The sequence below is a fragment of the Danio rerio genome, chromosome 5 (assembly GCF_049306965.1).
Source record: "Danio rerio strain Tuebingen ecotype United States chromosome 5, GRCz12tu, whole genome shotgun sequence".
In the NCBI taxonomy this organism is placed as follows: domain Eukaryota; kingdom Metazoa; phylum Chordata; class Actinopteri; order Cypriniformes; family Danionidae; genus Danio; species Danio rerio.
The window spans coordinates 74,150,184-74,176,665 of record NC_133180.1 but is presented as its reverse complement, the minus strand read 5'-3'; the positions used below and the strand labels follow the sequence as shown (position 1 = coordinate 74,176,665).

At 38.5% G+C, this 26,482-nt stretch overlaps 1 protein-coding gene across 3 annotated transcripts in view; it reads right to left on the bottom strand.

Moving 5' to 3' along the window:
• The window catches only part of LOC100334158 (voltage-gated potassium channel subunit beta-3), an 81,317-nt gene that overhangs the window by 34,726 nt on the left and 20,109 nt on the right, over window positions 1-26,482 (bottom strand). Inside the window, exon 1 of one of the 3 annotated variants that reach the window (XM_073951657.1) lies at window positions 23,588-24,778. The exons of the other annotated variants lie outside the window; for them this stretch is intronic. Coding sequence (XP_073807758.1) covers window positions 23,588-23,838 — 251 coding nt within the window. The 5' untranslated portion in view covers window positions 23,839-24,778. Of the gene's footprint in view, window positions 1-23,587; window positions 24,779-26,482 lie in introns of those variants that run through there. 3 annotated transcript variants of the gene reach the window in all.

Genomic DNA, 26,482 nt, shown 5'->3' with positions numbered 1-26,482 from the left:
AGTGCCACAGCTGGATGTGCAGGAGGTCAAATCATACATCAACACACACATCAGGCGGATTCATAAAAATCAGAAATGCAGAGCACACACACACACACCGGCATCAGACTCTCAGCGCTCAGAAATACTGCAGTGCAGCACAACAGGGTGGAGAGAGAGAGAGAGAGAGAGAGAGAGAGAGAGAGACGGATAGAGAGAAGCCAGATAAAGTAGAAATGAAATAATGACAAGCGCAGGCAAAACTGAGAAAACAGAAACAGAGAGAGAACAAAGTGAAAAGCAGTGCGAGGGAATAATGAGAGAGCGAGGCAGATGTACAGCAGTTGGAGAGAGAGCAGCATATCGCCACTGTGTGCCTGTCTGAGAGCCGTAAAAGGCCCATTCTGATTAATGCACTTTATAATGAGTTAGCATAGGCAATTACTGCACATGCTGAGAAGTGGAAAAAAGTGTGTGAGAGAGAGAGTTATGTGCTCAATAATCTCTTCTACATGCTGTTTTATTCATATATTAAAGGTGGAGTATTTAAGTTTGACACCCAGTGGTTGAATTAGGTATTGCACACCTGGTTCAAAACACACGCAAGCACAGGTTGCCAGATTGACGACACCAACATATCGTTGATTCGGCATGTCTATTTAATAATATTAAAGAGGTTATATATATATTAATTTGATAATAAACCCTACCATTTCATGTGAGTGCAGTGAGTGCACTATTCTGTGCTTCTGAATGGCTGTATTTGAATTTCTGTCATGTTGCATCTGGTGCAAACAGCCCAATTGCTCATCACTGCAAATTTCATCATGTAACGTGTTGTTAAGCAGGTGAGCAGGTTACAATGTAACCTGCTCACATAATGTTTATGTTCGTAATGTTTATATTATTTGCTAATTAATAACCACCTCATGTGGAACTCTGAATCTGTGTCTCATTTAGGAGTCTGCTACTGTCCACCGGAGGTCACATTTCGGTCGCGGGTGTACACTTTAAGAGCCTTCCTTACTTAATGAATAAATATGTTTTTCACCAAGGCAACCTGGGGTGCTGGACTATAATTGGCTGAAGTGGCAGCGGGCGGGTTAAAGGAACCAAAACAAAGACAGATATTCCAGCACATAACACAGATTTTTAAAGCTGAATATCTGACTTCAGCATTGTTTTTTTTATAGATAAACAAGAATGTTCGCTGAGCATGTTTCTGAAAATCTGCAAACATATTATGGTATTTTTATGTTTTAGAAGAGTCAAACTTACATAGAGCACCTTTAAATATGGAAAATTGCAGAGATCACTATAATAATATATGTTAATTAGCAGTATTTTGTGATTTTGTTTAGTTATAAATTGCATTATGGGTGCTTGATTTCGACTCATTATGTTGAAAATTCAACACTGCAGGTTAACAAAGTGACTTTTGTTGACATTTTAGTGGTTTGAATCAATATATTATGGAATAATTCCAGGTTTTTGTACGATAATTTACAACAGCAACCCAGACAACATCTCACAAACTATTAAAATGTCAATAAAAGTCACTTGTTCCAACTTTTCAACACCAAAGAGGTTGAAGGAAACATCAAGGGCCCATAATGCAATTCAAAAGCATAAATAAATGGTGGGAAACATGACAGACAAAATACGGAAAATGCTAATTTATGTATATTTTACAGTTTAAATTTAGATTTAGTTTGGGTTTTCAGTGAAATACAGTCTAAACATGCGCTATAGGTGAATTGAATAAACTAAATTGACTGTAGTGTATGGGTGTTTCCCAGTACTGGGTTGCAGCTGGAAGGGCATCCACAGTGTAAAACATGCTAGATCAAGTTGGCGGTTCAATCCACTGTGGCGACCCCATGATGAATAAAGGGACTAAGCAAAAGGAAAATGAATAAATGAATAAACTTTGCTATAACCATCATCAAATTTCAGCTCAATAAACTACTCATTAGACTCTTATTAATAGTTATTAAGGTAGTAGCTGTTTTTAAGAATTGTGTAGGGGTGTAAAATAAGATTAGACTTCATTAGTGCTAATAAACAGTTAACATCTGTATAGTAGGCCAGTAATAAACCAGTAGTTAAATAATAGTAAACACTTAAACTAAAGTGTTACCCAACGAGTTTAATTTATAAAGTGTTTTTTCAGACCACAATGAGGCATTAAAATAAAAGTGATACCTTTTAAGTATGATTGTTTGTGATTTTAAAATTTTAAAATAGGAATAGTAAAGAAATCTCACAATCCAGACTCATTCTGAAAACGTACCCCTATATACAGTGTTGGAGAGCGTTAAATACGACCCAGGAGCTGTGAATTTTTAATTTTTTTATTTAATTTTTTTTCTAAGTTTTTGTTTTCATGAATCCGCCAGACGCTGCTGTGTATGCTTTTTAAGATCTCAAATTTCTTTCGTGGGTGAAATTCACACCTTCTGTTTTCTCATGAATCCACCAGAGGCCGCTGTCGACTGACTGTTTACTAACTGACTGATCGACTGACCCACACTCCTTATTCCCTAAACCCAACCAATAGTGTTTGCAAAGCACCAATTGACCCGTCCACCCACTTCACTAAATCCAAAAAATAGTGTTTTTAAAAGCACAGTTTAACCCGCCCACCCACTTCCCTAAACCCAACCAACAGTGTTTTTAAAAGCAATCCAGAAAAAGAAAAGCCCTCGTCTGATTTTTACTAGGCTTTCAGATTTTACCACATTCTCACCCTGTTAGTTACTTGTTTATTTTTATTTTTTGGCTTATATTTTTGTCTTACACGCTTACTGGAACTGTTCTTTGCCAGACTCTATCCCTATCTTTGTGGTCAAGTCCTCTCTGCATCTCAAGTCCGCCGAAGTACACAGCAAACCACTGGACAAACTGGTAACAGCTGTAAAGCCGTCCATATGGAGGTAAGCGATCAGCTGGTAATCACGAAAAGGAATGGAGTCAAACTGCCCCGTAGCCTTAATTTTAAAGACGAAATGCAGCCATATGTACATCTGGCTACATAATTGGCAAATCTCCAGAAATGTATATAGGGCTACGTTTTCAGAATGAGCCTATGTTGGCATCTCAGCATAGCAAGTCAATCTAATCTGACAGAAATGCTCAAACTCAGTTAACTGTAACCGTATCTGCAGCAGAAATAATGCAGTGCTTAAAGAAGATGTGCTTATGTAACTCGTCGAATCGATCCATGTCCCATAATGCATTTTCCCAAAATGAAGTCCATTCTCTGGAACTCCTCACCCTTTAGAAATTTGATCTAGACGTCTAAAAGAAGCGGAGTTTCTCCACAGTCCACATTATAATGCAGCTCTTCTTAACTTAATAGCTGCGGCGCTACTGCTGGGTCAATGATTCATGGGTAATGGGAGACTAACCGTGATGTTGACTCAAATTTTCTCTTATTTTACAGACTGAATGGAGAAATGTGTGTAATGGTATGCGACATTATTCTGAAAAAAAGCTCAGTGTGGTTAAGCGTGAGTCAGTGCATGCCTGAGAGATAAACTTCGTCAAATCAATTTGATGAGTGTCATAATCGGATATGCGTTCATTAACGTGACTGTTAGCGCCCAGGAGCGAAAACAAAAGCTGGAAACACAAGGCAGATCTGCATGAGACGACCCATTTTGGTTTTTCTCACCAATTAACATTTACAAAAAGGGATTTTATATGCAGTTGAAGTCAGAATTATTAGCCCCCTTGAATTATTAGACCGCTTGTTTATTTTTTCCCTAATTCGTGTTTAACGGAGAGAAGATTTTTTCAGCTCATTTCTAAACAAAATAGATTTATTAACTCGTTTCTAATTATGGATTCATTTTATCTTTGCCATGATGACAGTAAATAATAATTTACTAGATGTTTTACTAGACACTTCTATACAGGTTAAAGTGACATTTAAAAGCTTAACTAGGTTAATTAGGTTAACTAGACAGGTTAGGGTAATTAGGCGAGTTATTGTATAACGATGGTTTGTTCTTTACACTATCAAGAAAAAAATTAGCTTAAAGGGGCCATTAATTTTGTCCTTAAAATGGTGTTTAAAAAATTAAAAACTGCTTTTATTCTAGCCGAAATAAAACAAATAAGACTTTCTCCAGAATAAAAAAATATTATAAGAATATCACTGTGAAAATTTCCTTTCTCTGTTAAACATAATTTGGGAAATATGTAAAAAAGAGGGAAAAAAATTCAAAGCGTTGTGTTTGTGTGTGTGTGTGTGTGTGTGTGTGTGTGTGTGTGTGTATATATATATATGTATGTGTTTCTTTGTGGTTGGTCTTGAAAAATCCAATACAATATAATTATATAAAAATAAAAATAAAAGATAAGCATGAAACTAAATATGCGTAAATAAAATCTCCAGCTGGCTTTTAGGTTTGTTTTTATGCGTTTCTCTGCGTCTCCTGAGATCATAATCTCCAGTGAGCGATCCTGCGCTGGGCTGATTCAAAGTCAATAAGAAATCAATAGGGTTAAAGACACTGATCTCCTTTTACCACACAAAATCTATAATTAAGATTACATTAATCTCTCATACGCTCATCTCAGATGACAGATGCGCTGACATGTTTATCCAACATGTCTGCATTATTCAGCATCACATGTCCAAGTAATGTTAAATGTATTTTCAAGCCTGTAGTGAACGTCTTTACTCGTGAAATGAGGTGTAATTTAGTATACTTTAAACATACTCATTACAGAAAGAATGTACTTGAAAAGAAAATACTTAAAGGAGACTTATTATGCAGAATCACTTTTATAGGGGATTTAACTGGTTTTAAATTCGACAAAAACCTAAAGTATTGTGTTTGGATCAAACTTTCAATTTAAATGTAAATCACAAACTCTGCTGTTATTTTGGGATTTCCGCCTGGATTTTGCCTACCCAAATTTAAAAGCTTCCCAAATCCACAGGCAGAGGTGTAAATGCAAAAATGTGGTATCATTTTAAAGAAAACCCTTTGAATTTTCATTGAAAGTGTTTAAAATATCTGTATATGTTGTCTGTGTTATAATAAACACCTAAAAAAAAGGCGCTTTTTGTACCTTTGTTTTATAAACTCAAATTTGAAAGTGCACCTTTTAGGTTCTGTGAGGTCTAGGGTGCTGTAATTAATTTTGGTGGTTCCTGCACATGTCTGTAATCATAGAAAAAAAAGAAAAATGTCTCCACCATAATCTATGCAAAAGTTATTGTATTCCAACTGATGAGAGGTGCTGTACAAGCCACAGCGATCGATTATTGTTTTCATATTTCACTATTCTTTTGTTTGATCGAACATAATTTACTGTGTTTGGACCACATCAGACATATAAAAGGATTACTTATGCACATCATCTCAAAAACAGAGGAGAATGGCCCTGAAGCGCACAGCATAAGGTGAGAGATGACAGCTGTCTGTGCTATCTTGGGCTGCTTATTGATTATGAATGTATTGTTTTCATTTCTGCGCCATGGAAACGCTGCTATTCATTCAACAACTGTTTGATATGTGAATATAATTCAATAAAAAGAATGCTAGAACCGTATGAGCACCGGCAAGAGCTTTCATTTGAGCTATAACTTGTACATGTGTCATATAAGAAAATATGAAAATGAACCAATGTAAAATACCCAGCTCGGGTATCCAAAATACTGTGTATTTAAGTGTAAATAACTTTTATACAGTAGAATGAAAACCAAAGTGATGCATGTGTGCATAAAATATAGATTCTACACTTTCAAACAAAACCACTTACAAGGGTCTAGTGCAATGCTAGCCCTTTAAATCTGAAAGCGAAAGTCGATGACGTCACGGACCCGTTTACGGGTCCGCAGAGTTTAAGTGGTTAAATTTGTCTGTATTGAGTGTGCCTATTGAACAGGTAGAGCAAATTAAGCTTCTTGATAGTAGGTTAAAGTGGTCAAAACAGATCGATAAAATGGTAATAGTTATGGGAAGAGGTTTCAGTTACTAAGAGATGTGTACAATTTTTACCATCGTACTGTATCTCTCAAATTGTTCAGGCAATTGTTCTTATCTAGATTATTGTCCAGTGGTATGGTCGAGTGCATCAAGTAAAGACTTAAATAAATTAAATGACTAATTTTACACTGTAACAGAAGGGTTAATATTATGAAAATGCATAAAATTTTAGGGCCCGGCAGAATTCGGCTTGAGCCCGACAGGTACATTTTGATTGACATCTTTATAAAGCCTGAACCCGTTTAACTAACGTTACCTCTGCTTGTTTTTTTGCTCTGTCCTGTCTGTGAGGCGCCAAACTCTGCTGGCATCAGTGCTGGAGAGAGGCAGAGTGCATTCACTCCCGTCTGCGCTCAAGTTCTTTTTAATAATCAAATGTCTCTGCGTTGCGCGACATGACGAATCGATTATGAAATTTGTTGCCACCGCTTTCAGTAATTGATTTTAATCGATTTAATCGATTTGTTATCACAGCCCTAATAATGATCCTCAGGCTGTGAGTGTGTGCAATCAGCGAAATCTGAAACAGGTGTGCATGAACGGTGCATGACTGTAACCTGTTGTCCATGTAATGGCGGATTTTTAGTATGTTAGCAATCTGCACAGGCTGGATCGCTGGTGACCGTGACACCTAGTTAAGCCTTTAAATATCACTTTATGTTTCCACCATCCCTTGCAGATTCTGTATTTAAGCAAAGGTATGCGAAAGGTTTAAGAAATTTCCAGGACCTGTATAGGGATGGCACTTTTTGCAACTATTCACAACTTTCTTCTGAAATGGAGCTTTCAGAATCACATTTTTTTAGATTCTTACAGGCTAGACATTGCTCTGCTACCTTATTCTCAGGCTACCCATCCCTACCTAAACTACAGGTATGGGAAGAGCTACTCCAACTAAACCCGCAACACAAATTTCTAAAATCTATGGGTGCATTTTGAGCTTGGATGATGGTTCTCTTACTAAAATTAAAAAAAACTTGGGAAAATGAATTGGGAATATGTTTTGAGGAAGAATGGTGGCTTGGTGCAATGCAGAGAATACGTTCTAGTACAATTTGCGCTCGGCTTAGTCTGATACAATTCAAAGTCTTTCATAGAGTCCATTTCTCAAAAACCAGGCTATCTGAAATTTTTCCCAACATTGATGACAGATGTGACAGATGTCATGCACCAAGTTGTAATTTGAGTCATATGTTCTTTATGTGCCCACTATTACAGAATTATTGGATTAATTATTTTACAATTATGTCCAAGGTGTTGCAGGTAAATATAAACCCATCCCCTGATGTTGCCATTTTTGGGGTTTTAAAGATTTGGTCCAAATTTAATTATAAACAACTTGATGTTTTGGCCTTTACCTCACTAATAGCCAGGCGTCGTATACTACTTCACTGGAAATCAAATAAGCCTCCAACTACATCCCAATGGCTTGTAGATACCATGCATTTTCTTAAGTTGGAAAAGGTTAGATGCTCTGGGAAAACTAATTTCTTTAAAAAGTGGCAATGTTTTAGAACTTACTTTAACTCTCTTAAGGTATTGCCTTCCATTTAATGGATGCACTCTCCTGAGTTCCCTCCTTTTTTAATTTATTTCGTATTAATTAAACTTTTTTGTTTTATCTAATACCATTTTATACCGTTTAATTGTAAATGTTTACTTTCAACATTGACAATGTATCTGAACATTTGATTGTAATTTTCAGTACACTTAATACTTATGTTTCTATTTTTCTTTTCCTCTTTTATTATTATCATTATTATTAATATTTCTCTTTTTTATTACATATATATTTTTTGTTTGTTTTTTTGTCTCTTTTGTAAAAAAAAAAAGAAAGATATGTAACTATCTGTACTGATGTAATGTTTGTTTTTTCACAATAAACAATTTAAACATAAAATATCACTTTAAACTGAAGTATCTTGAAAAATATCTAGTCAAATATTCTGTACTGTCATCATGGCAAAGATAAAAGAAATCGGTTATTAGAAATGAGTTATTCAAACTATAATGTATGAGTTGAAGTACATCTTCTTTCCGTTAAACAGAAATTGGGGGGGAAATATACAGGAGGGCTTATAATGCAGACTTCACCTGTACTCCTTTTATCACAAGGAGTGAGTGTTAACACAATGACAGCAGGCGTTGCACCAACACACACCCATTATAGCAACACAATGACATATGAACATGCTAGCCATGTTAATCACGTTCTCTAAGCCACTGAACTGCTATAAAAATAATCGAACATATGGCTTGTGAACAATTCTCTGGCTAGTAACGGAGCGCTGGATGAGCACGCTGCTGTATAACCTCTCTCTCTCTATGATGAGCACTACTGCGATATTCAGATATTCACTATCACAGATGATGCCACATGCATATGTTTTGTAATGGCCTCTCCTAGTGCATGAAAATGAAATGGAAGCTATTTAATCACAACAATTAGGAGCCATTAGCATAATTATAGCTGTTGTTATTCTGAATGCCATTAACGCTATTTCACAGCAAGTATATACTAATGTGTATATGTTAAAAAATGCATGTAAAAATTTATTTATGTAAGGATTCGCCCAATTACAGTCGATCACATCAGATTTATTAACAACGGTATGCACTGAACACAACATGCAGTATGCTGGTACTCCATTCTGAACATATCTTACATCATGCTATGCTTTTTATTCATTTTCCTTCATCTTAGTCCCTTATTATTCACATTTACACACACACACACACAGCCAAATTAGTTTATTCAATCAACATATAGGGCATGTGTTCGGGCTGTGGTGGAAGTCAGAGCACCTGGAGGAAACTCACTCCAACATGGGGAGAACATGCAGACTCCACACAGAAATGCCAACTGGCCCAGTAGGGACTTAAACCAGCGACCTTCTTGCTGTGAGGCAACAGTGCTAACCACTGAGTCACCGTGTCACCCCAAATTTGCTAGGATGCTGGGGTTAAACCCCAACTCTTTTTTTGAAGGACATTCTGGGATTTTAAAAGACCACAGAGAGTCAGAACCTCGATTTAATGTGTCATTCGAAAGACGAATATAGAATATATAGAGTCCCCATTACTGGGGCATTGGGACCCACACCAAACACAGGTTGAGCACCCCCTGCTGGTCTCACTAACACCACTTCCGGCAGCAACCTAGTTTTTTCCCATGTGGTCTTCCATCCAGGTACTAACCAGGCACAGCCCTCTTAGCTTTAGTGGGCAACCATGCGAGAGTTGCAGAGAGCCTTTAAATATTAAAGTATTAATAGACAGACTGACAAGATAGATAGATAGATAGATAGATAGATAGATAGATAGATAGATAGATAGATAGATAGATAGATAGATAGATAGATAGATAGATAGATAGATAGATAGATAGATAGATAGATAGATAGATAGATAGATAGATAGATAGATAGATAGATAGATAGATAGACTACATGGATACAGACAGACAGGATGGATGGATGGATGGCTCAAAAGTTGCTTTTAACAATAATGTAATACTTTTTGATGCAAGTAATCAATAAAGTAATTGAGTTACTTTTTGGATGAAGTAACTAGTAACTGTAACTAGTTACTATTTTTTTCAGTAACTTGAACAACACTGGTCAGGAGCCTATTCAGTTTGTTTTGCTCATGTATGTTTTTTTTTTTTTTGACTCCAAAAATGCTGGTTGCCTTAGAATTTTTATATTACCAAAACTGTGGTTTCAACAAAATATCTTCTTTAATATTTTACAGAAAAAAGTTATTTAGATCTCGAATGCCTTTTATTTAATTTAAGAGTGAACAACCCTTAACCCAGTGAACTTTTATCACTGTAAACAACCTTTGACATGAAAATACTGTGACCACCGAGTGAGTTAGTGTGTTGGAGTCTGTAATAACTGAAAACTGCGGTGACAGTTTATTGAAGAAACTCCATAAGCACACAGTCTTTCTGTTTTTACCTGCAAACTTTCACCCTCAGGCTAATAATCTCTCTGTTTAATACCCCATGGCACAGCTGCTCCAATAATAACACAACGGAAACTCGATATAAAGTTGGCCAAGACGCACTTTGATGTCAGTGCTTGAGAAATGCTGGCCAAAAGTTTTAAGTAGTTTGAAGTCTGAAGGTAAGAGGCCATTAAATATGTTAGGCAAACTGCCAGAGAGAGAGGAAGAAAGAGAGAGAAAGAGAGAGAAAGATATCAATACAATGGGTCATTCTTGAACATTTATTTTGTTGTCACGGGACGTGCATATGCTACATATAATGGTTTCTGTACTGAAAAGAGAAAAAAATAAGTTCAACTCTAGAATCTTTAGGTCTGTTTTGGTTATTTTATTTAGAAACTAATAATAATGTATAGATTTGTTAACTTCTGTCATAACATTCTTGTACATAACACTGAATTCAGCAATAGAGTTGGTTAAATCTGTAAACTTTATCTACATGATTTGATGGAGCTGTTGCTGTGATTTCTAATCATTAGAGAATGACAGATAGACAGATAGATATACAGATAGATAGATAGATAGATAGATAGATAGATAGATAGATAGATAGATAGATAGATAGATAGATAGATAGACAGATAGACAGATAGACAGATAGATAGACAGACAGATAGATAGACAGATAGATAGATAGACGGATAGATAGACAGATAGATAGACAGATAGATAGACAGATAGATAGATAGATAGATAGATAGATAGATAGATAGATAGATAGATAGATAGATAGATAGATAGATAGATAGATAGATAGATAGATAGACAGACAGATAGATAGACGGATAGATAGACGGACAGATAGACGGATAGATAGACGGATAGATAGACGGATAGATAGACAGATAGATAGACAGATAGATAGATAGATAGATAGATAGATAGATAGATAGATAGATAGATAGATAGATAGATAGATAGATAGATAGATAGATAGATAGATAGATAGATAGATAGATAGATAGATAGATAGATAGATAGATAGACATACAGACTGGACGGACGGACAGACAGACTGTCAATATCGATAGACAGTCTAAATAGATAGACGGACGGACAAACTATATAGAAACTGACAGATAGATAGGTAGAAAGTAATTTTTTCTATTTATTTTTAACTACTAGTAAATTGGGAAATTACCCTTACAGCTTTAATGAAATAGTTTGGTATATTTACCTAAAGCCCACCACCCTCAATCAAGTTTTGTTTTTAGCCCTTCGTAAGAAAAAGTTTGGCCACCCCTGGTCTAGACAGATAGATGGATGAATGAATGAATGGCCAGACAGACAGTCAAGATACATATAGACAGACAGACAGACAAGATAAAAAAATAGATAGATGGACGGATGGACGGACGGACAGACAGTCAATTTAGATAGATAAATAGACAGATGGACGGATGGTCAAACAAACAATAATAGAGACAGAAAGTCAGTTTAGATAGATCTTTAGATAGATAGACAGACCGACAAGGTAGACAGACAGATGAGATAGATAGATAGACAGACAGACAGACAGACAGACAGACAGAAAGAAAGAAAGAAAGGAAGGAAGGAAGAAAGAAAGAAAGAAAGAAAGAAAGAAAGAAAGAAAGAAAGAAAGAAAGAAAGAAAGAAAGAAAGAAAGAAAGAAAGAAAGAAAGAAAGAAAGAAAGAAAGAAAGTCAATGCAAAATGAAAATAAATTCACTATGGGGTTTGCTTTTAGGTCCAGGAGGATCAAACAGTCTGACGTGCAGTAAAGTAGGAACTCGTTTAAATAATGGCTCAGCAATTTCTGAGAAAGGTCTGTACGATCTGTGTGTGTGCAGTCTGAGGCTAGAGTCTCACACACATGCACACACAGACACTCATATAAACATACTAAAGTCAGCACTATACTCTAAAACATCTTCTACAGTTCACCAGGATATTCAGTGAGAAGGAAACGTGGTGTGGAAGTAGACTTTATCCAGCCGGAATGGATGGGATCATGAAAAGAGGAGTTTCCACTGCAGAAGGACACAGTTCTGAGCGCAGTCAACTGTGAAGAGCTTCCGGAAACTAAAAGACGGTCTGACCGAGATGTGGAGGCTTCTCACCTTCATAAGTGACGGGAAACAATAGCCCCTTTCACACAGTGATACCGGTAAATATCCGGAAAATTTACGGAACAACTTTACCGGTAAATTCAAAAAAGTGCTGTTCACACAGGCGAGGACGTTACGGAATTTTTCCCGAAAAGAGCATTCACACATCAATTCCAAAATACCGGTAAATTCTGACATCATTAACCAGAAATGACCTCTAAACGGCTTGTATTTGTAAACATTTGACTACATCACAAACTCTGTGGATGGATCAGTATTGTGAACAACTTCGATGAAAACATATAGAGAAGCACTTTCGCATGTCGAGATGTTCATGATATGTGTTTGTGTGTGTGTGTGTGTGTGTGTGTGTGTGTGTGTGTGTGTGTGTGTGTGTGTGTGTGTGTGTGTGTGTGTGTGTGTGTGTGTGTGTGTGTGTGTGTGTGTGTGTGTGCTGGCTCACCAGCTGCTTCACGGGCACATGCGATGCAGAGCTTGTAGGTAAACAAACAACGGCTTATCATAAGCATCTTATCGATAATTATTTACACGATTGGCATTAAGAATAAACATATAAACGTGATCTGACTAACATCTAGCAGCTAAATGTGTCTGGAAAAATATTCAAAGGCTTTTATTCTCATAAACCGCGCAGACATGAATGTGTCTGACTGTTCTGATTGGCTAAAGCAGACGTCTCACGTCAGCACGTTCTAGACGTGCACGCGCTCTTTCCGGCAATCTTCCTTCTGCATTCACACACCACAACATTCCGGCAAATTACCGGTAATGTTACAACATCTCTTTCCAGAAAATAGCCAGAAAGAATTTACCGGTATTTTCAAAAAGGGCCTGTTCACACATACACACCTTTCCGGAAAATTGCCGGTAATTTTCCGGAAAGGTCTGTATGTGTGAACGGGGCTTATGACTGTGAGAAAGCATGTACTTTTTTTAGCGTGAACGCATTTTTTTCTTTCTTACACCTGGACACTTGATGCATTTCTTTCTGATTGGATAGCTTACCGATCTTAAAAATGGCAGGTGTAAATGCCTTCTGAAACGCATTCGAGATGGATATACTGTGGGTCAGGGGTGTCCAAACTTGGTCCTGGAGGGACGGTGTCCTGCAGATTTTAGCTCCAACTTGCCTCAACACACCTGCAAGGATGTTTCTAGAAAGCCTAGTAAGAGCTTGATTAGCTAGCCCAGGTGTGTCTGATTGGGGTTGGAACTAAACTTTGCAGGACACCGGCCCTCCAGGACTGAGCTTGGACACGCCTGCTGTTGGTGGTCTGGGACGCATTTCCAGGCTTAAACGCATCTGATTGTTAAAACTACTTATGTAAATTTTACTCCTCCCAAAGGAGCATAAGGTACCATGATCAATAAACCTAATCAAGCTATACAGAGATTTACCAGAGTAAAAAAAAACAGCTTTGTGCAACAGGCCCTCAAGAATGTGTATTAACACACAAACAGGGTCAAGCATGTTGACTTTAATGGATAAGTCAGCAATGGCCAATGTTCTAATAATAGCATCCTTCAGACAGTATAACATGACCTTTAAAGACTTAATGGACAGCTCGGATTGTCCAGCTGTGAAATATGCGCCCTGTGCGCTGTAAAACTGCTCCGAAAGAACTAACACAAAGCACGCACGTATGTTTTACAGAGTCTTCCCACAGACATACTGTACAGGCTGTATATTTTATCTCCGAACACAACTTCTAAAGACAGTTTCACATGTGTACATTTAATTCTACATTGTTGTGGCTGTGCAATATGATGATCTATAAATTCATTCATTCATTCATTTTTAGGCTTAGTCCCTTTACTAATTAGGGGTCACCACAGCTGAATGAACCGATAACTTATACAGCATATGTTTTACGCAGTGGATGCCCTTCCAGCTGCAACCCATTACCGGGAAACATCCATACACACTACGGTCAATTAAGCCTACCCAATTCCCCTTTACCGCATGTCTTTAGACTGTGGGGGGAACTGAAGCACCCCGAGGAAACCCACGCCAACACGGGGAGAACATGCAAACTCCACACAGAAACACCAACTGACACAGTCAGGGCTCGAACCAGCGACCTTCTTGCTGTGAGGCGACAATGCACTGAGACACCATGCCGCTAGATTTCTGAAAATATACTTTAAAATAAAGTAAAAAGAAATCCTTCACATGTGGTCAATGCATATAGTGCAGTGGTTCTCAAAGTGGGGGTCGGGACCCTCCGAGGGGTCACGGGACAATGAAGGGGGGTCGCCTGGTGATTTCCAAAAATCTATTTATTTTTAATAAACCATAAGAATTAACATATTTTATTCATAACCTACTAAAAAAAGAAAAAAATAGTTGTTTATAGTTACTATGTACTACTGTATATAGTTACTTTATAGCCTATAGTTACTAGTTCTATTGGATTGCAACCCCTGGGGTAATTACATTACATTAAAGACAAAGCAATAGCGTCAGATGCAGCAGATTAATTTTATAACACCAGGTTAAACTTTCTAGCCTATTTACAGCACTGACATACATTACAAAAAATTCAACCAAGAATAGACTTGGGTCTATTGGTGTGTGCGCCATTGCATGCAAGATTTCTGGATTTATAACCACCACAGAAGATATTGGGGGTCGCGAGTCACTGGCATTGTTATTTTGGGGGTCGTGGACGGAAAAGTTTGGGAATCCCTGATATAGAGCACCAATCTCGGTCCTGGAGGGCCGGTGTCCATGCAGGGTTTAGCTCCAACTTGCCTTAACACACCTGCCTGGGTGTTTCAAGTATACCTAGTAAGACCTTGATTAGCATGTTCAGGTGTGTTTGATTATGATTAGACCTCCAGGAACAAGTTTGGTGACCCCTTTGGTGATATATATATATATATGTATAGTTATCAGCATATGAGATGACTTTTGATATGATATTTTTATCATATCACCCAGCTTCAGTTTTTGGTTGTGACAGACAGTCACGTCCCATTCACACGGGGCTTCAGCATCAATGCTTGACAGAGGGCGTGTCTGGAGTTGCGATCGTCATAGCAGCGTCAGCCAATGAAATTATTCAGCAATAGGCCACTGTCAGAACTGGTGTGTTTGCATACAGCGATCTGATTGGCTGACGCCCCGTTTACACTAATGCGTTTTCGTTTTAAAACGCATACGTTTTGCTAGGGTTACGCCATCCGTTCACACTACGCCGGAGTTCTCGAGCGCCGAAAACGGAGCGGTTTGGAAACGCTGGAGAGGCCGTTTTCATTCTGAAACGCTGCTGCTCCGTCTCAGTGTGGATGAGGAAAAACTGAGATCTGAAAACAGAGGCGGGGCTGCTGAGATTCGCTACCTGATTGGGGCTTTCGTGTCACTGCGTATCCTTCCCTTATTCGTCAAGTCCCTATCACATGACTATAACACATGGCTTTAACACTACTGGAAGACAGCAGACCAGCCTTCACTGTAAACAACAACATAGGCACAGAAATGGGAGCGTTGTTTGCACTATTGTCTGTTTTAGGCGCCATTGTGCAGTTATTCATTTGTTACGTTTAGTAACAACTCGACCTCGTCGTTTGTCCACAAAAGTACCTCTCTTGTTTTCTTTGCCATCGTGTTTAATGTTCAACCGGCGTTTGTTGAATAACAATATGCAAATGCCGAGCGAGACACATGCTTCCTGTTTATACTAGAACGCGCATGCCCTGAGTGCGTGAATGATCATGTGATATACGTTTTTGGTGGCGTAGTGTGGACGAAGATATGTTTAGAGATGCTAGGTGAAACGTTAATGTGGACGCGGATCGTTTCTGATCTAAAACGCCGTTTTAAAAGTAAAACGCACTAGTGTTAACGGGGCCCTAATTCTGCAGCGAGCAACACCTCTGAAGCGGCACCGACGGATCCACAATTCAGTTTGGCAATGCCTGACGTCACCCATTCAAAGTGAATGGGAAGCGTTGAAGCTGACGCCCCGTGTGAATGAGTGAGTGTTGCTAAGGTGTCTGGAGTAGCGCATTGCTTTGCAGTACTTGAGGTTTTCTGAGAGGTTGCTACAGTATTTCTGGGGGAATGCTTACAAAATAAAAGAGCAGGAATCTCATATAAAGTTGAGGGCAAAATTATTTTCAAACACTTCTGTTTCAAAAAGAGCTAAACTACTGAAATGTATTTAATACTTTAAAAAAGGTTTTTTTGGTGACGGCAGCCTAAAGATGCCTTTCATATGGAGAATGAAGTCACATGCATTGCTCTGGTGTGAGTTTGCAACAGACTTCAAGAGAGTGTCAAAATCTGGATGGTTCTGTGGGTCTCGTCTGAGCTTTAATTTGTAATTCCTATTGGATTCAGGGCAGGTGATTGGCTGGGCCATTCTACAGTTTGATTTTCTTTCTATGAAAGCATTTGAGACTTTCCTTGGCTGTGTTTTGAACCATTGTCGTGCTGAAATGTCCACCCTGGTTTCATCTTCATACTCCTGCTAATGTAGATGTTGGACTGAAGCAGCTGATACTCATTTACACTGAGGAAGGGCAGAAGGTTGCTGTAGAACTAGTAAGAGATTTCAGCTGCTGTCTGGGCGTTCACTGCCTTTCTACACCTCCCTTTCTTCTTGTGTTCAATCCTTTTTTCCTGCGTCATTTAACGCAACTTCATTTGTAAACTAATTAATGTTGTTTTCTTTGCAAATATGCATTTATTTGGTTGTTACCAACACCTGGTGAAAATTTCAAGTCAACAGCACCTTTAGAACTATGTTTACTGAGAAAAATGGTGACGTCTTTAATACTTATTTCCCCCACTGTATGTATTCTGCCGTATGTTCACTTTTAGGAAGGTTTCTATGCAAATCAGAGCGCTGATCCCTACACATTTAATGATCTGATGTTTAAATGTGACCCTCCTAATCCTATCCAATCAGCCAGACCCTTGATATTACTTAAGAAACGGCTGAAATTTAATCTCCTTAATGAGAAACAAAAAACTGCTTGCTTTGGCTGTTTCTTATCTCTGCTCCAGCTTTGGTTCTGGACGTTCTCTGAAACCCTTGAACTTCGCATTGCTTGCACTCCTTGTTTTATTACCTCCTTAAGATGAATTGCTCATTTGTAAATTGCTCCGGATAAAAAAAATCATCTACTTAATGAATACTTCACTTTTTTTTATATGGCAAACTGCAATGAATGATTTAACATCGCATTATAGATCATTTTATTGTAAAAATGTTGTCAAATATGAATGTATTTTAAAATTTGAACTCTATGAATTAACACTTGAGGCGTATTTTTGTGTTATATTTCGATGTTCTTTTTAGTATATGTGAGGTATTTATTGTTTAGTACTTATTCAGATTATAATGTTTTGCAGCTTACATTTGGGTACGTAAAAAGCAGATGTTCTTTGTTAAAGGAAACTTTTAACTATGTTTAAATGAACTCACCGGCCACTTTATTAGGTACACCTGTCCAACTGCTTGTTAACGCCAATTTCCAATCAGCCAATCTCATGGCAGCAACATGCTGCAGTTCAAACAGAGCATCAGAATGTGGAAGAAAGGTGATTTAAGGGACTTTGAACATGGCATGGTTGTTGGTGTCTGACGGGCTGGCCTGATTATTTCAGAAACGGCTGATCTACTGGGATTTTCATGCACAACCATCTCTAGGGTTTACAGAGAATGGTCTGAAAAAGAGAAAATATCCAGTGAGTAGCAGTTCTGTGGGCGCAAATGCCTTGTGGATGCCAGAGTTCAGAGGAGAATGGCCAGACTGGTTCCAGCTAATAGAAGGGCAACAGTAACTCAAATAAACACTCGATACAACTGAGGTCTGCAGAAGAGCATCTCTGAACACACAACACGTCCAACCTTGAGGTGCATGGGCTACAGCAGCAGAAGACCACACCAGGTGCCGCTCCTGTCAGCTAACAACAGGAAACTGAGGCTACAATTCACACAGACTCACCAAAATTGAACAACAGAAGATTGGAGAAACGTTGCCTGGTCTAATGAGTCTTGATTTCTGCTGCGACATTCAGATGGTCAGGTCAGAATTTGGCATCAACAACTTGAAAGCATGGATCCATCCTGCACTGTATCAACAGTTCAGGCTGCTGCTGGTGGTGTAATGGTGTGGGGGATTTTTTTTTTTGGCACACTTTGGCCCATTAGTACCAATTAAGCATCGTGTCGACACCACAGCCTACCTGAGTATTTTTGCTGAGCATGTCTATCCCTTTATGACCACAGTGTACCCATCTTCTAATGCCTAGTTCCAGCAGGATAACACACCATGTCATAAAGCGTGAATCATCTCAGACTGCTGTCTTCAACATGACAATGAGTTCACTGTACTCAAATGGCCTCCACAGACACCAGATCTCAATAGAGCATCTTTGGGATGTGGTGGAACGGGAGATTGGCATTATGGATGTGCAGCCGACAAATCTGCAGCAACAGCGTGATGCTATCATGTCAATATGGAGCAAAATCTCTGAGGAATATTTCCATACCTTGTTGAATCTATGCCACGAAGGATCTAGGCAGCTCTAAAGGCAAATGGGGGTCCAACATGGTACTAGTAAGGTGTACCTAATAAAGTGGCCGGTGAGTGTACGTATACTGTTATGAGTTATGAGCACCAATCTGGCATCCTGCAGTTCCTCAAACGCTCAGTTTTTTACAATTTTACCTCAGCTGTTTTGTTTTTACCTAATTTTTCAGTGTATTTCACTAAACATCATGAAACAAGTCTTTAAAGCAGGGGTCACCAATCTCGGTCCTGGAGGGCCGGTGTCCCTGCAGGTTTTAGCTCCAACTTGCTTCAACACACCTGCCTGGATGTTTCAAGTATACCTAGTAAGACCTTGATTAGCTTGTTCAGGTGTGTTTGATTAGGGCTGGAGCTAAAATCTGCAGGACACCGGCCCTCCAGGAACAAGTTTGTTGACCACTGCTTTAAAGGGATAGTTCAAACCAAAATTAAAAATCTCTCATTATTTACTCGCTTGTTCCAAACCTGTTTGAGCTTCTTTCTTGCAGCAAAAACACCCATTGATTCCATAGTATTTTTAGTTTACTATACACGTTAATACCTGATTTTGTTCAACATTCTTCAAATTGTCTTGTTTTGTGTTCAACATAATACAGACATTCTTGAAGGTTTGCAACTATTTTACTGTGTAAATGATGAGGAGAATTTAATTTTTGCATGGACTATCCCTTTTTGTACTGTATGCAAGTCTATGCAAGGTTAGAGGTTTGTCAATATGAGATGCGATGGATTAGATGAGCTGTAGTCAAAAAAAAACGCAAGCAATTCAACTTTGCAATTCATTCAACTCACCCATAACACAAGCGTTCAAGTGAGCACACACACACACACACGCTCAGTGTTCAAGCGGCTGTCAGCGGGCCCTTATGAATCTTTAAAGAAGCCATAAAACATCCGCCACTAAAGAATAGCCCCGCTCTTGGCTTGATCTGCCAGCCAACAGGTGCCATTACCCAGATCAGACGGCTAGTGTGATTTCACCAGGTAGAGCAGGGGTGTCCAAACTCGGTCCTGGAGGGGCGGTGTCCTGCTGAGTTTAGCTCCAGTTTGCTTCAACACACCTCCCTAGAGGTTTCTAGTAGAGCTTGATTAGCTGCTTCAGGTGTGTTTAATTGGGGTGCAACTAAAATATGCAGGGCACCAGCCCTCCAGGACCGAGTTTGGACATCAATGAGATAGAGCTCAGCTGGATCAACATTCCGATCAGCCAATCAGATTTAAGCAAGGCAAGTTTATTTATATAGCACATTTCATCCAAAGTGGCAATTCAAAGTGCTTTACATAAACAGGAATAAAAGATACAAGTATAAGAAAATAAAAACAAATAATAAGAATTATAAAAATAAGAATAAAAAATACAAAAAACAGATAAAAATTAGTTAAAATAGGTTATAAGATAATAAAAAAGAAAGGAAAAACATAATAATGGGATCTGTCGGACGCAGCACAGTGCTTACTCAGTAAAGGCACAGCTAAACAGATGTGTTTTCAGTCTTGATTTGAATGTGCCTAATGTTGGAGCACATCTGATCATTTCTGGAAGCTGATTCCAGCAGCGAGGGGCATAGTTGCCGAAAGCTCATTCACCCTGCTTTGACTGAACTCTTGGAACTTCTAGTTTTTTTGATCCTAAAGATCTGAGTGATCTGTTTGGTTTGTATTCAGATTTATATGTTTACAGTTTATGTTTAGGTTTACAGTTTTGTGCTTTTGGCTTCAAGTCAAATTTAAGCACTTTTTTTCGAACACTTCGAGCACTTCACAAGTGTATATAGTATGGTGTATGTGTATCAGGGGCGTAGATTTAGGGTGGACGGTGGGGACGTGTCCCCACCAATATCCACAAACTACCGAGATGTCCCCACCAATAATTTAATTCAATTAAAAACATTGCGCTGTCAGTATAAACCTAGACATGCCGAAAGGGTTAAATCACGTTCTCTCCTCGAGTCGCACCGCCCCCAAACACAAATGAGCATTGTGATTGGCTGTGCCTTTCCCTGCTGTCATGTGAGAGGCTGCTTTCAGATCATAGTTTCAGATGCAAACAGCGCCAAAACAACTGAGCGGGGAGAATTTCCCGATGTGTGTGAGGTGTGTCCCTCGCACAAGTGAGGATGGAGGTAGCAAGAAGAGGTGGACATAAAGAGCTTTTTCCAACGAAAAATGTAAGTCACATAAACTCAAGTTCGCTACTGAATAAGTCCATCATGATAATTCCGTTAGGCTAGTGTTTTCACCGCTTTTTTTACTTTCCTCATTTTTCTCAGCCTTATATATTTATGTTCAGTTATTTCACTTTAAAGGTAATGAAAATAACGTATTTGTCACTATAAAAGTAAAATCACTGAGTCCACACACAGTAGTTGGAGAAAAATGCTAATTTTAAAAGAAAATATTCAATGGCATTTAGAGGTTTTTGCATCTAAACTCTTCAAATATGTAAATATACTTATTTTTAAAATACTATTTTTTAATCAAAATTTTCTTTGGGAAATCTGTTAAAACTTGATTTAAATTAAAAATTGAAGCCTATAGGCAAATAACAAACTGGCCAGCGCATTCAACCTTCCTCAGTGAGAATTTGTCCATTTGAATAATAAGACAAATTCAAACATAATAATAATAATCCAACTTTTGGTCTTTCAAACCACCTGACCCCCCTTGGCTACACGCATGACTATTTAATTTAACTTAAAAAAATTGTAAGAAGAGAGGATTACTTAATAATACATTTTAATAGCAGTTAAATAATAAATAGCAATATTAATAAATTAAAAATAAATAAATAAATTATATATATATATATATATATATATATATATATATATATATATATATATATATATATATATATATATATATATAAACAATATTCATTCTTGGCGGGGGGGACTCGTCCTAAGTCCCCACCAATGTCAAGCGCAAACCTACGCCCTTGATGTGTATGGTATGGTATATTATAGTAAGGAAAATTTTCATGACGTGATTTTTCCCAAGCCTAGTACTGAATTACTCTCTTTAAAGTCAGTTACTGACATCTTAAATTTGTCATCTGCAGTGGTGTAAATTACAAATGCTCAAACTACTGTGATTGAGACGTTTTTCTCAGGAATTGTAATCTACTATGCAGTTTTCAAAAAAGTGTACTTTTACTTTCACTTGAGTACATTTCACTGCAAACAATGCTTTTCTTGCTTAGATTTTTTGTCTTGTTTCTTGTCTAAATATCTCAAATTTCTTATATCAAGAAGCGTTTTCTAGACAAGCAAAACATATTGTCTTGTTTTGAGAAATCATATGCCAATATTAAGTGAGTTTTTTCCTAAAACAAGTAAAATAATCTGCCAGTGGCGTAAGCAAATTAATCTTGTTTTTTCGTTTGACGTAAGTTTATTTTGCTTACCCCATTGGCAGATTATTTTGCTTGATTTAGGGAAAAACTCTTAATATTGGCATATTATTTCTCAAAACAAGACAATATGTTTTGCTTGTCTAACAAATTCTTCTTGATTTAGGAATTTTTAGATATTTGGACTAGAAACAAGACAAAAAATCTGAGTAAGAAAAGCATTTTTTGCAGTGTATCTGTACTTCTACTCCACTATTTTCCTTCAGCCTATTTTTTTCTTGTCTATGGAGATTGGCTGAGTTAAAAGAAATCCTACAGTTCCTGTCCAATCAAGCAATTGTGCTTCAGCACGGTTCAAGACAACTGTACCTATAGTGTAAATAAATGCACTACATAATGTTACGTGTATACACACATGCACAGATTGCATGTAAACAGCGTAATACTCACAACTCTTGAGTACTTTAGAAAGGGCTACTTTTTACTCATACTTGGAGTGATATTCACAACAGAGACTTTTACTCTACTTGCACTACATTTTTAGGCAAGTATATTACTTTTACTTAAGGATGATTTTTTTTTTTTACTCTTTCCTCCACTGGTTTCATTCATTTTATTTTTTCGACTTTTTCCCTTTATTCATTAGGGGTCACCACAGCGGAATGAACCGTCAACTTATCCAGCATATGTTTTACGCATGCCCTTCCAGCCGCAAACGACTGGTCATTTGTTACCTTATTTTAATTTGATGTTCACTCGTAAAAGGGTAAACTCAGTCATGAAATGGTAACATTTTTACATTGGTCGACACTGAACATGTTCTGTTAACTCTGTTGAACTAGAACTACTAAAACTGAAACAAAAGACATAATAACTAGATAGAAATGTGTTCACAAAATAAAAAATAAACTAAACAACTCATGAAGTTGGCTAAAACTAGACTGAAATGCACAGCAAATCTAATAATGTCTTCAAAATAAAAGCCCAAAGGCGGCTCAATGGTTAGCATTGTCGCCTCACAGCAAGAAGTTTGCTGGTTCGAGTCCCGGCTGTGCTCAAGTCAAAGATTGCATGTTCTCCCTGTGTTTGCGTGGTTTCCCCCACAGTCCATACACATGCGCTTTAGTTGAATTGGATTAACTAAATCGGTTGTAGTGTGTGTGTGTGTGTGTAAATTAGTGTGTGTGGGTGTTTCCTTGTACTGGGTTGCAGCTGAAAGGGCATCCGCTGTGTAGAACAAATGCTGGATCAGTTGGCGGTTCACTCCGCAGTGGCGACCACTGATGAATAAAGAGACTAAGCTGTAAGAAAATGAATGACTTAATAATAGTTCATTTAAAAATGCAAACTATAATAACTTTGGTAGGAATTAGGTATGGATTACATTTTCGAACAGGAGTGACGTGTCAACAAATGCTGGATTCCACACAATTCCTTCATGTTGCCCCAACACAAATCGGTTAACTTAATAGTTTTTACAAATTATAATGGATTAAACAATTCAGTTGTCTCATTTTTAACATGTAGATTGAACAAGCCACAAAAGTCATTTTGGCAAAACCACACCCGCCCTTTCACAGACACACCCACACACACCTGTCTCACCTGTATTTCATGCTACTGTGTCGTCCAATGGCCTCCTTCATGTGGGCGTGGCCTTGAGGCAGGGGGCGGGACCCCGGCGCGTCCCGCGTTTTGACTGAGCTCTGAGTGGCGTAGTTGCCATTTCCCCCCTGTCCTCTTTCTCCTCCTCCACCGCTGCTGCCCCCTGGCGGAGGGGCAGTTCTCAGGCCGCATAGCCGGTCCTCACTGCGGCTCTTCAGATTGTGCTCCGTACAGGCAAATGAGACCTGCATGCTGACCAGCTCACTTCTGCGCTCAGTTTATCAGACTCCTCAAGGTATGTTTGTGTTCAGATAGATAGATAGATAGATAGATAGATAGATAGATAGATAGATAGATAGATAGATAGATAGATAGATAGATAGATAGATAGATAGATAGATAGATAGATAGATGGATGCTCAAGTCAGGTTTTGCACCTGCTGACACCAACTTGCAGCTGTTGCGCGGAGGGCGCGCGTCCAACGCAACCCAAACGCGATGGGGTGCGTGTTTATGTCGCTTGGCAAAAAGTCACGACTGGCTCCAGTCCAGGCCTTTAACGTGCTGCTGCGTGCCCGGTCTGTCTATGCAGTCGCCCGCTGCACTTCTCCCATAGCCGGATCGATGCAACTTGAAGACGCTCCTCCGCTCCGTGTTGAGGCATTCCTCTGCAGAATCCGGGTGGTCTCTCTGTGCAAGGCGGGGGAGCTCCTCAAAATGCGGAACCACCCAATCCACACCGGGTCTCCGCCGACAGGATGCGCAACAGCCGGCGCCGCTTCACCTAATGGCACCCAAATACGCGACTGCAGAAATGTGTTTACACGCGCCTGAACATCTCGTACACACACACACACACACACACACACGCACTGAGAGAATCACGCACACGCTCGCTCGCGCACGCACTCGGCGGTGATGGTCACTATCTGACACAGCGCGCGCCCTCACGCGCTCCAGCAAACGTCGCGCTGCTTTTCAGACGCGTAATTATTGCCATGGTGATCACCGAACGCGATCCAAAGTGAGTTTGACAGCTCCGCAGGGTCCATATTCCATCGTCAGATCTGATCCTGCTGGCCGATATGTCGCGTCGTGAACGCGTTATAGCGGCGAGAGGCTGTCGGTGGAAGTGAGAAGAGAGCTGTGCGTCCGTTCAGATGAGCGACAGAGCCATCAAACGCGCTACTGCCAACTCACAACCCAATCAAATGCTGTGTGAACCCCCACCCTCTCTCTCTCCCCCCCCCCATTTCCCTCTCTCTCTCTCTCTGTCGGATTTCCATTGTGATTAATGTGTGAATTGAGCAGGACCACTGCGGAATAATCATGTTATTGTTTGTGTCACACATACACACATGCACTCGCTCACCCACGCACAATATTTTACATTTCTCGGTTGCCTAAATAGCCACCTAATAGACACCCAGAGGATATTTAACCATTCTGGAATATTAAATGGCAATTGTTATAGTAAATATAGGCAAATATGTTATCATGTACCACAAAACCAGTTATAAATATCAGATTTTCTTTTAATTGAGATGTTTATGTCAGATGAAAGCTGAATAAATAAGCTTTCTTTTACAATACTTTGAAACTATTTGACCAAAAAACTGGAAACTGGATGGGATTTGTGGTTCCAGATCACAGTTTATACTAAATTATAGTAAAATAAAGGTTAAAAATGTTTTTAAAAAATAAATAAACAATCCATCAACGTTAAAAATGTATTTATTAAATATATTAGCATCCAAATGAGAGGTTTTATTTCTAAGCAAACACTTTTGAAAAAGAATTTCACTGCTTCTTTTAACTTGCTGAACCAAATCAATAAATAATGATATACATATGATTGTTAATATTAAATAAAAAATAATAATTTAATGACGTATCAGTGCAGAGACACTCTGAAGTGCATCAATGTTGCCTTATGTAGCTCAAAACTCTGAAAGTAGAATAGTTTCTTATTAGCTTTTTTTTCCATTAATTAAGGTGCCTAATTTAAAATAAAGGCATAAGGTCATCTTTTTTTTAAATGCACAAAATGTTGAAACTTTATAACATCAAACAAATAGACCTTTATTGTGATGGAAAATGTAGAGTGGGTTATGCTTTGTGGACACTTTTAGTTCTGTTTTGTCTCTCGTTTTAATCCTGTCTGCTTAGTAGTCATAAGATGCATGCCCAATTTAGCGGCTGCATCCTTCGAAGGCCATATTAGAAGGCCAGTTGCGTCATCACAGCGCAATGAAGGCTGTCAAATTTAAAGGCTTTTCTTAAACGTGACCTCCAATTGCATCCTTTGTTTCTAGTGAAAATAAAAGATAAAACCGATGCATTTTTTACATCCCATACTATCCCAAGATTCCTTGTGCAGATGACAACTGAATTTTATACTATTATTTCCAGAAACAATTTAAATTTAAATGATTGATTACAATTTTGAATGTAATTTCACCCAATTCATGATATCCCAGCCTGAGAAAACGTAAGTATTTTACGTTTTGCCAGTGTAGTTGCTACTTCGTAGGAATTCGTACGAGTTCAGTCTTACGAAATTGTACGATTTTAAAAAGGAGGCGTGGCACCTAACTCCACCCCTAAACCCAACCTTCATTGGGGGATGAGCAAGTCGTACTAATTTGTACGAATTAGATCGTACGAATTTATACGAATTAGCCACTAAATCAAAAAGGTACAAATTGCCGTGAGATTGTGTTGGATATCTGGCTTTGTGGACTTTGTAGGCTGCAACATTTAGTTGCGAACTTCGCACCACACAATTTCGTTATTATGCCGTTTTTGTGACTGCCGCTTTAAATTCAAATGAGATTGTGCTCTTTTCAAAAAAGGGCGGAGCTACAAATGCCTATGTGTCAGCATAGTGGCAGA